The 11270-nt window shown below is 50.9% G+C and overlaps 2 protein-coding genes across 3 annotated transcripts; one reads left to right on the top strand and one right to left on the bottom strand.

Annotated features, from left to right (window-relative positions):
- The first annotated feature begins 1171 nt into the window (after positions 1-1171).
- On the top strand, positions 1172-4608 carry LOC120698989 (probable protein phosphatase 2C 48). Of its 2 annotated transcripts, none has more exons than XM_039982807.1 (3): positions 1172-2027; positions 3391-3829; positions 3909-4602. In XM_039982807.1, the coding sequence occupies exons 1-3, from the start codon at positions 1806-1808 to the stop codon at positions 4310-4312; spliced, it is 1065 nt and encodes a 354-aa protein (XP_039838741.1). In that variant the 5' UTR covers positions 1172-1805; the 3' UTR covers positions 4313-4602. The 2 variants fall into 2 exon arrangements, with proteins under 2 accessions (XP_039838741.1, XP_039838742.1); XM_039982808.1 differs by having other exon boundaries at positions 1176-2027; positions 3409-3829; positions 3909-4608.
- Positions 4579-11270, bottom strand: LOC120698990 (the record flags this gene model as incomplete). The annotated part of the gene is made up of 7 exons (XM_039982809.1): positions 4579-5018; positions 9344-9440; positions 9885-9936; positions 10043-10087; positions 10303-10347; positions 10453-10530; positions 11130-11270. Coding segments are annotated over 7 exons (624 nt in total), but the record flags the coding sequence as incomplete, so codon positions are not given.

Consider the following 11270-nt stretch of genomic DNA (forward strand, 5'->3'; position numbering starts at 1 on the left):
AGTAGATTGAGTCCTGAATTTTATGCATGTATACCTCAACGTGGACATGATGTTAGTTATATATCCATTATTAAAAAAAAGGGAACTACTTCACCGTATTGACCCTGTACTGATAAGTCACACTTTTTGTTCTTTATATGCATGCACTTTTTATATGGGCCCATTTGTTCAATTTTCTTCACAATACAAGAAGGTTGAGCATAAATAGAATCAATAATGATATCTTATCTTAGAATTAAAAAATGTCAACGGAATGGAAGGAAATGTCTGGTGAATAAAATCTACAATCAAGTTTGGTGTAATACATAAGAGCTAATAAAAGTGTTGATACGCTTCTTTAATTTTTTAAATATTTTTATTTGTCCCTAAATTTGTCTCGACACTTTTTCAGGTAGTTCGGTTGGTTTTCATGTTTCTCCCTGATTTATCATATATTTACTATATTTGATGGTTTATTTATGGTAAAACTATATACGCTAGCCAAAGGGCAATAGGATAAGAGTGAACATCACTAATGGAAAAGTAGAGAAAGGGAACAAACTATCATTTTTAGATGGTGAAAGAGATGAAAAGAGAATATGGATTAATCAATTGGCAAAAGGAGAATTCTATCTTAAAGTAAGACCACAAGAGTCATACAAAGAATCAAAACTATGTAAAGTTAGCACATATTCCATCTTTTTTTCTTTTCGCTGTGTAACCTTGGATTTGGGAGGCTTTTTGTTTTCTAGGGCGTTCTAAACTTCCTATGCTTTTTATGCATTTCTTGTCTTCCTCACAGTCGAGACATTACTTAGAGCATCTCCAATACTTCCTCATTTTTACTTCCAAAAATGAGAAATCGTGGCCCAAAAAAAAAGAGAAGTGGTGCATATTTTTTTGCACAAGGGAGACCAATTTATCAATTGTTAGGAGATCAGGAATTAGAATGGGTAACTATTGGAGTGTGTGTTTTTTTTAAATGACAAGGATGGGGAGGAGAGATACTTTTATCAGCCTCGCCATAATAAAAGAAAAAAAAAGAGAACGGGGTAACCCTATTCCCCTAACACAGGACTTATCCACATCACCAAAAAGGAGAGGGAAGGCACGCAGAGCCCCCGAGGGCCTACCCGTCATTAAGAAGGGCAGCCACGCGAACGGCGAACCCAAGGAATGTTGGTGTGCAAGCGACGGCCCGACGCACGGCGCGCTGACTCGCCTCGCCCGGCTTCCCCTGCACCCACGGCTCTCCCTCCCACCTCTTCTTCTTCCTCCTCTCCTCGCCCTTTAAAAGCTCCGGCCGTCCAAGCTTTCACCCCACTTCACACCACAAGTCACGCAGCCCTCTCCCTCTCCCTCCTCCCTTGGTTCCCGTCCCTGCTCTCCTTTCTTTTTTCTCGCCTTCCTTGCTGTTCAGGAACTCGCCTGCTCTGCTCGATCGCCCTGCGCTTGGTTCTCGGCGCGCGTGAGAGCTCAGAAGCGTGTCCTTTTCGCTTCCGTTTGATCCTATCTTCGCCAATCCAGTCGAAGCTCGTTGCTTGCTTGGTCCCAAAGGGAGGAGAAATTAAAGATCGAGGAGAAACGGCGCCGGCGTAAGATTCCGGGTCGAGGGCGGCCATGGCCATGGTTGGTGCTCTGTTCCTGTCCACGAGCGCCGCCGTGCCATCCGCTTGACTGACCAATCATCGTCGTCTCCGTCCGCGCTTGGTACCCCAGCTGAACTCGCGCCTCCCTCGACCATTCGCCGTCGGAACAAGATAGAGGAGAGAGAGAGAGCTGGTGGCAGAAGCTCTTCGCGGCTGCGGGGAACTGGTCCCGGAGAAATGCGGCAGATCTCGTCGCTGCTGCAGGGCCTGGCCCGGTCGCTGTCGGTGGGGAGGGACAGGAGAGGGGACGGCGCCGGCGCCGGCGACGGGAAGGCCGCCGCGCCGGCGGTGCTGAGGACGTCGGGGACGGTGTGGGGCGAGGGCTCGGAGACGTTCGCCGCCGTGTGCTCGCGCCGCGGCGAGAAGGGCACCAACCAGGACTGCTCCATCGTCTGGGAGGTCAGCTACTACTCAGCTCTCTCTCTCTCTCTCTGAGAATATCTCTGTAACTCCTGCTCTGCTAGTCTGCTCGTTGCTCCATGCTTTGCTTAATTTCTCTCTATTTTGTTTTTTTTTGTCAAAATCATTGGTGACATAAAGTTGCGATTGCACGTGATAGCCCAAAACGCCTAGTTTGAAAGGCACAAATTTCCTATGAATTGTACGGATTTTGTGGATTTTTACAAAAAAAATCAGGAAAATTCTCGTTGGGGCTCGCCTCATGCGTTCTATGGAAGAAAGCAAAGAGCCTTTTGATGTGCCTGTGTACTGAAGTCTGAACCTTGACTTGTCTTTCCGTTGCTCACCTAATCAATAATTTATTTTGTTCATCTTATTTTCGAGCCTCGGAGAGGTGTTTCAGTTCATTTTGTGCTCCTAAAAATAGCAAAAAAAAGAAAAACAATCCAGAAATAATATTTTTTTTCTTAATTTCAGTGAGCAACGACTAAATGAATTGTATGGTATATATTGACCACAGCGTGTTCTAGTGATAAGGTCAAAATATTCATGGAGGCATAGGTATTGGAGCGCGAGTCTGGTGTTTCCTTTTGGCTTTCTAGGGCTTTCTCTGTCTCTGCCAACAGAAAGGGATCATACGTGTCCTCATCACCTCATCAAGGAGCAAGGTGTTTGTTTCTGATGATGGCCCTTTTCAGCTCTTGGTATCTGAACCCAAAGTTGCAGCTTTGGGCTGTTAAGCTCGCAGCCTAAGATGGAAAGTTAGCCACATCACGTAGTAGATTACCACACAAGTATTCTTGAGAGTTCATCCTTGTTGTCATGCTAGGGCCTTTAACTGTATGATTGCTTTTTTTTATCTCTCTAAGATGGTATTCTTGAATTAATTTGGCTTTTTATTAATTCTGCAACCCAAGACATCCAATAGAGTGAGGACAGCCATGACCCACTGCTTCTAGGTAGCCCTTATGTCTGGGTTGTTCAGTTGGTTGTGTGTGAGGTCACACTGGAATCTTATATTGCCAATTATCATGTAATGATTGTACAGCTTAAGATTAAGAACCCCCTTAAAGCTGAGCCACACATATAATGCCAAACCGGCAGAACAACACCCACCATACAGAATCATCAAACTTTCACACCAGCAGCTGGCAAACACCATGTGAAGAAAAACTTGCAACAATTTGCATTGGGTTCAATTTTTTACCTCTTCTGCTTGCCCAGTCATGCGAATGTTTGGAATTATTTTGGAGAAAATTTGAAGAACACAACTTTTTATGAAAAAAATTAGAACTTTGTAAGATCGAGATTCTTGTGCTCTGAACAAAAAAAATGGTCTCATGGCTTTTCTAATTTCTAATAGATATCGTGTCCGTTGCAGGGATTCGGGTGCCAGGAGGACACCATCTTCTGCGGCATCTTCGACGGGCACGGCCCGTGGGGCCACTACGTGGCCAAGGCCGTGCGCGACGCGCTGCCGCCGTCGCTGCTGTGCCACTGGCAGGAGGCCCTCACGCTGGCGTCGCTCATCGACGGCGAGAAGAAGCTCGGCGACTGCCGGTTCGACCTCTGGAAGCAGTCCTACGTGGCCGCCTGCGCTGCCGTCGACGACGAGCTCCGCCGCAGCCGCCGCCTCGACGCCGTCTACAGCGGCTCCACCGCGCTGTCCGTCGTCAAGCAGGGCGACCTCCTGGTCGTCGCCAACGTCGGCGACTCCCGGGCCGTCCTGGGCACCTTCACGTCCGACGGCGGCGCCCTCGCCGCCGTCCAGCTCACCGTCGACTTCAAGCCCAACCTGCCTCGTAAGTATCGCTGGCCATATCCTTGTGGTGGATTGCGGATTGCGGCGGCGGCCGTTGCTGACTGGAACGCGATGTGCAGAGGAGAAGGAGCGCATCCGGCGGTGCAACGGCCAGGTGTACTGCCTCGCCGATGAGCCCGGCGTGTACCGCGTGTGGCAGCCCAGCCGGGACTCGCCGGGGCTCGCCATGTCGCGCGCCTTCGGCGACTACTCCGTTAAGGACTACGGCGTCATCTCGGCGCCGGAGGTGACGCAGAGGAAGATCGGCAGCCGGGACCAGTTCGTCATCCTCGCCACCGACGGGGTCTGGGACGTGCTGTCGAACGAGGAGGCGGTGCAGATCGTGGCGGCGACGCCGGACAGGGGGAAGGCGGCCAAGCGGCTGGTGGAGTGCGCCGTCCGCGCGTGGAGGCGCCGCCGCCGGGGCATCGCCGTCGACGACTGCTCGGCGATCTGCCTCTTCTTCCACTCGCCGCCGTCGTAGGGGGGGCGGGCGCCGCACGGCACGTAGACCGGCCTCCATCGACGTCAAGGAGACACCGAGATGCACATCTCGAGACCACGATCGTCGTGCCCGTCGCGTTCGTGGTTGGGAGCGCACTTGTCGCCGTCCACGATTCAGAACGTGCAGCTTTGTCGCATGATCGCGACACTGCAGCAGCTGGTGGATGACCAAACAAAAAAAATCCCGGCTTTCACACCGGGCTTGTAAAAATGTACGAGAACGAACACCAGCCACCAGAAAAGGGGAGAGAAAGATGCATTTTGTCCTCATTTCCAGTGTATGGCTCTGAAATCTCTGTTATGATGGCAAATAGTCGCAATTATAGGTGCACATCAGTCACAAATTGGTCGCAAATCACATATTTGGCGCCATCCGCCCAACAAATCGGAGTACTACATCTTGTGGAATTGAGCACCACGCATTATTTCGCACGTCCTGGAACACACCAATTCACCAACTATTTGACATGATACAAGCGCATGGAAGTCCAATCTGTGGTAGCTATGAGAGTCCGTTGAATCAGCCACCGTAGCGGCTTTTTAGCGATTCAGGAGGCTCCTCTTCCATGATGCCGGCTCCAGTAGTGTCCAAGTATTCCCTTATGGTGGTTTTCCGGTCGCCAAGATAGGTGTGGTCTAAGAAGTTGCTGTATGCTGGTTCACCAAGATTTTTCACAGCAAGAACACTGAAAAGCAATTCAAATCATAAGAATGTATATAAAATTGTATTGCTAATTAAAATATCAGTAACACCATGCTTCTATGCCACACCTCATACAATAATGAATGGCTGTTATGAAGAAAAATGTGCTCTTGGATAACTACAGTGTTCAAAGCAATGATTTCCCTTTGCTTCAGAAATGTAGCTTGCTTTCAGATGTCAGAAAGCAATGATATCATTTTTCCTTCAGAGATGCAACTTGCTTTGAGATGTCAGTCTCACGGATGTGCTACAAGGGACAACAGATAGAATGTACCCTGTCGCGGGCTTTTGGGGTACCCACAGCCGGGTGGCGGAACACACCCGCCTAATCCCAGAGGGGAAGTACTCGGGAAGTGCTAAGCTATTAGGCCGATCTAGCCTCGGGACAAGAACGCAAGAACACACAGATTTAGAGTGGTTCGGGCCGCCGGAGCGTAATACCCTACGTCCACTGTGTGGTGTATTGCACTAGGAATGAATGAGACTATCCTCTGCTTCCCAGTCCTCCTTTGGGCCTGACCTTTCTCTAACGGGCGCCTCCGTTTTATAGAGCAACGAGGACGCATACACAGGCGTTGGACCCCGATAGGTGGGCCCAACAAGGATGTATATTTTACTAGGCAGTAGTGGTGCTACAATGATGGAGAATCTCTTGCCGGATACACTTCATCGTCCTGTAGACTCTCTGGCCGAGGGGGGTCTTCTCCTGTATCATCGGCGAGGCGCCCGTTGAGGCAGTGTAGGTTGCGGCGTAGACTGTTGGGTCTACCGTGTAGGCGTTATGATACTCCGTCGCCGAGTTGTCGTGTCTAACTGGTGTAGCAGACTGACGTGCGTGGCGTGAGTGGCGCCAGCGGCTGTACAGTGTACCTTGGTAACGCGCGGTCAACAGTACAGCCTGACGAAAGTCTCCTCGGGCTCTGCTGTGGCAGAGCGCTCTTAACGCCTCCCGCATTGAATGCGGTAGGTGGCCAAGTCTTCTCGAGGAAGCTTGGCAGCCGCGCGCGCGTATCTGCGTCTGCGGATACGTGGCGGCTCCGGACCCCCAAGGTGGGGTGTCTGTTCCCTCCCGGATAGGGGTCCGGATAGTATATGGGGTCCCGGACCCCGTGGGGGGTCCGGGGCCCCCGGCCGTTTTGGCCCTGAGCGCTTTCTTCTTCAGGACACGTGGTGTCACCGGACCTGTCCTGAGCGGGAAGCAGGTCCGGGGCTGTTGATGAGACGGGGCCGGACCCGGGAGATCCGGCTGCTCAGCTCCTTAGGGCGTAGTTACGGATAACTACACGAGTCTTGACATAGCAAGAGGGGGTACCCCAGTCCTGAGGTACCGACAGTGGCCCCCGGGCCCACCTCGGGAGAGGTTCGAACCCGCAGGTGGGACCAGGATCATATCGCCATGCTGATTGCGTTGGCGTGCCCATGTCGAGAACGAGTGCTCCGGACCCCTTCAACGCCATTGCACTTGTCGCCAGGTTCTGGTACTAGAGTGATCTCCATAGTGCGGCGAAGGTGCAGGCTTAGGGTACGGAACCGAACTAAGCGGACCTCGAACTGCCCAAGGAGCAAGCACTACTTCCCCGGACCCGGCTTCTGGCGACCGTGGCGAGCGGTCGCCGCCGGAGCGGGCCACCGGAGTGGACTTGGAGCGACCGTGGCGAGCGGTCTCCGCCGAAGCGGGCCACTGGAGTGGACTTGGAGCGACCGTGGCGAGCGGTCTCCGCCGGAGCGGGCCACCGGAGTGGACTTGGAGCGTTGCCGACGACCCCATGAATTACGCCACCGGACCCCACAGCAAGATGTCGGAAACCAGGCCTTATACTAGAAAGGAGCCCGGGACCTCTAGGGACAGCAGCCTCGGATACTAGGGAACTCGTAACAGGGCAGTGAAGTACGTAGGCTTAGGGTACATTACCAGACTAAGCTACGCGGAGCTTCTCTACCCCAGGATAGAGCACCACTTCTCCTGAGCAGGTCCCTAGGGGTCCGAACTACGTTCCAGCTAGAAGGGGTGTCCCCACCTGACCACAAGCCAGCAGCTCAATTTGGATCGTTAGCAACAAGGAAAAGACTCCGTACGGAAGAAAGAAACATGCAAGCTGACCGGAGAAGTGCTATTAGGTTAATGTAAAGATAAGATAGAACTGAAAGTAAATCTCCTTCATTACTTGATTAGTGGTGTACATCAGAGGCCGGGATTACGAGGGCGGACCTCTACCGCTCTGGACCACTTGCTGGTGTTGCCTGTTTGTGCGATGAAGCCAGAGATCGGGTTTACAAGGGTGGACCTTTACCGCTCTGGACCACATGTAGGCACCAATTCATTACAAAGGAGAAACACACTCAATCCTATCTAGTGATAACCTACAGCCGTCGCCCCGTAAGGCGTGCATGTTGCTGGCCGTAGTGGAGCTGCCATCTTGGGGGCTCTCCTGAGTCGTTGGGGCGATGGCGCCCTGGACGTGCTTGTACAGCATCATCCAGCACCACCTCGGGAGCTTGCGGGGCTCTTCCCAGCACAAGAATTGTCCTATGCTCAGATAGCATGGGAACAAATTCTTTGGCTTTGAATGGGAGTGGCCCTGCCGTTGCCAGTTGTCGCCGTCTGCCGTCGGAAGCCGGCCCGATGACCACTCATCACGAGCTGGGTGCTCGTTTGAATGAGCACGGAGCGTGTAGAAGGGCGGTCGTTCGCCGGCTCGACCTTGGTGCTGGCGTTGGGCCCCCGCGCCTGGTGGCGGAGTCCTGTCTGCAACAGCACCGAGAGAGACTCGGTCCTGGGGAGGGAGGAGTCGACGGTCAACTTCCCCCGGGCGGCAGTGGTTGGCTCCAGACTTCGTGTTGAGAGAAAGCCTTGAGCCGACATCATGCCGCCGCCAGGGAACCCTGGCGGTTGCTTGAGAGAAAATCTTGAGCCGACACAGAGGTGTCGCAGTGGCGACGCATAGCAGGCGCCGCTGCCGTGCGCCGCCGCACCGAGGGCATCGTCGTCTCGGTGCCGTGGCATGCGGCGTGGGTGCCGCCATGCCTCTCTTCATCTTCTCGTCGCTGTTGCAGAGGATGAGCTCAGCTTCAGAAGCTTGGAGATCTAGCCAACGCCTGCATCATCCCCACGGACGGCGCCAAATGTCGCGGGCTTTTGGGGTACCCACAGCCGGGTGGCGGAACGCACCCGCCTAATCCCAGAGGAGGAGTACTCGGGGAAGTGCTAAGCTATTAGGCCGATCTAGCCTCGGGGCAAGAACGCAAGAACACACAGATTTAGAGTGGTTCGGGCCGCCGGAGTGTAATACCCTACGTCCACTGTGTGGTGTATTGCACTAGGAATGAATGAGACTATCCTCTGCTTCCCAGTCCTCCTTTGGGCCTGACCTTTCTCTAACGGGCGCCTCCCTTTTATAGAGCAAGGAGGACGCGTACACAGGCGTTGGACCCCGATAGGTGGGCCCAACAAGAATGTATATTTTACTATGCAGTAGTGGTACTACAGTGATGGAGAATCTCTTGCCGGATACACTTCATCGTCCTGTAGACTCTCTGGCCGTGGGGGGTCTTCTCCTGTCACATCGGCGAGGCGCCCGTTGAGGCAGTGTAGGTTGCGGCGTAGACTGTTGGGTCTACCGTGTAGGCGTTATGATACTCCGTCGCCGAGTTGTCGTGTCTAACTGGTGTAGCAGACTGACGTGCGTGGCGTGAGTGGCGCCAGCGGCTGTACAGTGTACCTTGGTAACGCGCGGTCAACAGTACAGCCTGACGAAAGTCTCCTCGGACTCTGCTGTGGCAGAGCGCTCTTAACGCCTCCCGCATTGAATGCGGTAGGTGGCCAAGTCTTCCCGAGGAAGCTTGGCAGCCGCGCGCGCGTATCTGCGTCTGCGGACACGTGGCGGCTCTGGACCCCCCAGGTGGGGTGTCTGTTCCCTCCCGGATAGGGGTCCGGATAGTATATGGGGGTCCCGGACCCCGTGGGGGGTCCGGGGCCCCCGGCTGTTTTGGCCCTGAGCTCTTTCTTCTTCAGGACACGTGGTGTCACCGGACCTGTCCCGAGCGGGAAGCAGGTCCGGGGCTGTTGATCCGGTGAGACGGGGCCGGACCCGGGAGATCCGGCTGCTCAGCTCCTTAGGGCGTAGTTATGGATAACTACACGAGTTTTGACATAGCAAGAGGGGGTACCCCAATCCTGAGGTACCTAAATTTTTGGTAGCGTGCATAATTTGGGTGACGCTAATTACGAATTTGTGCAAGAGATGAAAGAAACAACTCCACAGAGCATTTAACACTATATGTCTATATCTTTCAACAGGAAATACTCACCAATGTCTAACATACAAGCGACATGGTAAAATATCATCTCTCCATATTTTGTCAATGTTGAACCGTCCGTAGCGCTGGTTATATATTTCCTTGCTCCCTGCAGAACGGATGGTTCATAGTTTCAATATGTAATTGACTTCGGATATGATTCAGCATGGTCTCAAGCATGAAGCAATTCTCTAGAAGTAAGCAACTAAAACTTCATTACCCTGAAAACAACTTAAATGTACTTTTTTTATTTTTCAGAAAAAGGTGAGAATAATGTTCAGCATAAAGCTTTTGTTAGTTATCATAAACTTATTTGAGCAGGATTCAAACATGTCTAACATAATATGACGTTTAGGACAATTATTAAAACAAAGGGAATATAGATAAAAGGAATTGGATGAACTTAAAAACAGATTATCATTTCCTTCAAAGCATGAACTACTACAAAATCTGATCAGCAACCGAAGTGAGAGAGACTGAAACCACATAGACATTGACAATAATTACAGAACCAGTTGAAAAAGTTGGAATCATATGAAGGCACAAATTCTACCTTGGCATCTCTCTTTGAAATATTCTTCATCGCTGTAGCGTGCACAGACAACCTGACCGACAAATTCCAACAAGACAAAGAATAGCTCTGATTGCAGGAAGCAACAGCAAAGAGCAAAAAGAAAACTACAGGTATGGTTTCAGATGCAGATTACATACTGCTTGATTTGTAAACGGCACTCCATCCAATCCTTCAGGAACAACCTGAACACATTAAAATACAAACATAAGTGCCAACAAAAAAAATTGCCAAAAATAAGTCCAGATTATGGTTCAGGACTGAACAATGAAAATCGATACTAAAAGCATTTCAGACTCCAAATTAAGCAACAGAACATCATATCAAATGATGCAAGATTTATTCATTAAACAAAATAGGCTACATCTGCAATCATGAAATGAATCGATTGGTCACCCACCGCAAGAAATCTAAATTCATGTTCCCTCTCGATAAACGCTGGCACCTGCAAATATTATGGATTTTCAGTCTTCACCAAAGAGGAGCTCAGGAACGGTCCATTATTTTGCCCTTCAGCAGATATGATATGTTTCATAGAAAACTACAAGACCTCCTCCTCCTTGATTTCGAATACAGTGACTACTATCAGTTCCCCCTCGCATGGCTCCACGCTTAGGCTTGAGAATTCCTACAAATCACACAATGCCTAGAGTGAAAAAGAGAACATAATGGAAATAAAAGAAACCAAAAATGCAACTTTCTCTCAACAAAAACATCTAAGTGTAATTTCCTCCATAACGAGGTCATATACAGCAAAGGCAGCGATGCCTATGTTACAGAAAAGCTCGTCAACAAGAACTAACTCTATGCCCTTATATGCGAGTCAGGACATGTTGTTTGAAATCCCAACTCTTTTGTGTGCCATCGCACCAGTACTGCAATTTGCTATTACTTTGAATAGGAGAAAGAGGCGTGAAAAACAAACTAGCTTTAGAACTAGTCTATATTTTCCATTATTACACGCAGATTCAGGTTCTTCAATGTATTCCTACAATAAATAAACAGGGATTACCCAAAATCCTGAACAGGAAGTAGCATTTGTGCATGACAAGAAGAGTTAGACCGTAGCACAGTCGTACAAAATTTGCAACGATCGCACTTCGCGAACAAATGCCGCGTTAGGGGATCACACATCAAAATCCCCAAGCCGTCCATATGATCTAATCGAAATTATTCTATCCACCTTGTAGCGTTCAGTCGCACACTACTGTCAATTATGGTGAGCACCTTGGTGGCCTCGACGGCGATGCCGCGCTCGAAGAAGATGGGGGCAGCGTGGGCGAACACCCGGCGGAACCCCCTCAGCGCCGCCACGCGGAAGCCCTCCAGGTCCGGGAACGTGCTCCTCGCGCTCCGCTCTGCCACCAA

This window comes from Panicum virgatum, chromosome 3K (assembly GCF_016808335.1).
Source record: "Panicum virgatum strain AP13 chromosome 3K, P.virgatum_v5, whole genome shotgun sequence".
NCBI classification, from domain to species: Eukaryota; Viridiplantae; Streptophyta; class Magnoliopsida; order Poales; family Poaceae; genus Panicum; species Panicum virgatum.

Coding starts and splice junctions, on each gene's coding strand:
- LOC120698989 (XM_039982807.1), top strand. CDS start 1,806: ATGCGGCAGATCTCGTCGCTGCTGCAGGGCCTGGCCCGGTCGCTGTCG. Junction 2,028..3,390: donor ACTGCTCCATCGTCTGGGAG/GTCAGCTACTAC, acceptor AATTTCTAATAG/ATATCGTGTCCGTTGCAGGG. Junction 3,830..3,908: donor CTTCAAGCCCAACCTGCCTC/GTAAGTATCGCT, acceptor CGCGATGTGCAG/AGGAGAAGGAGCGCATCCGG.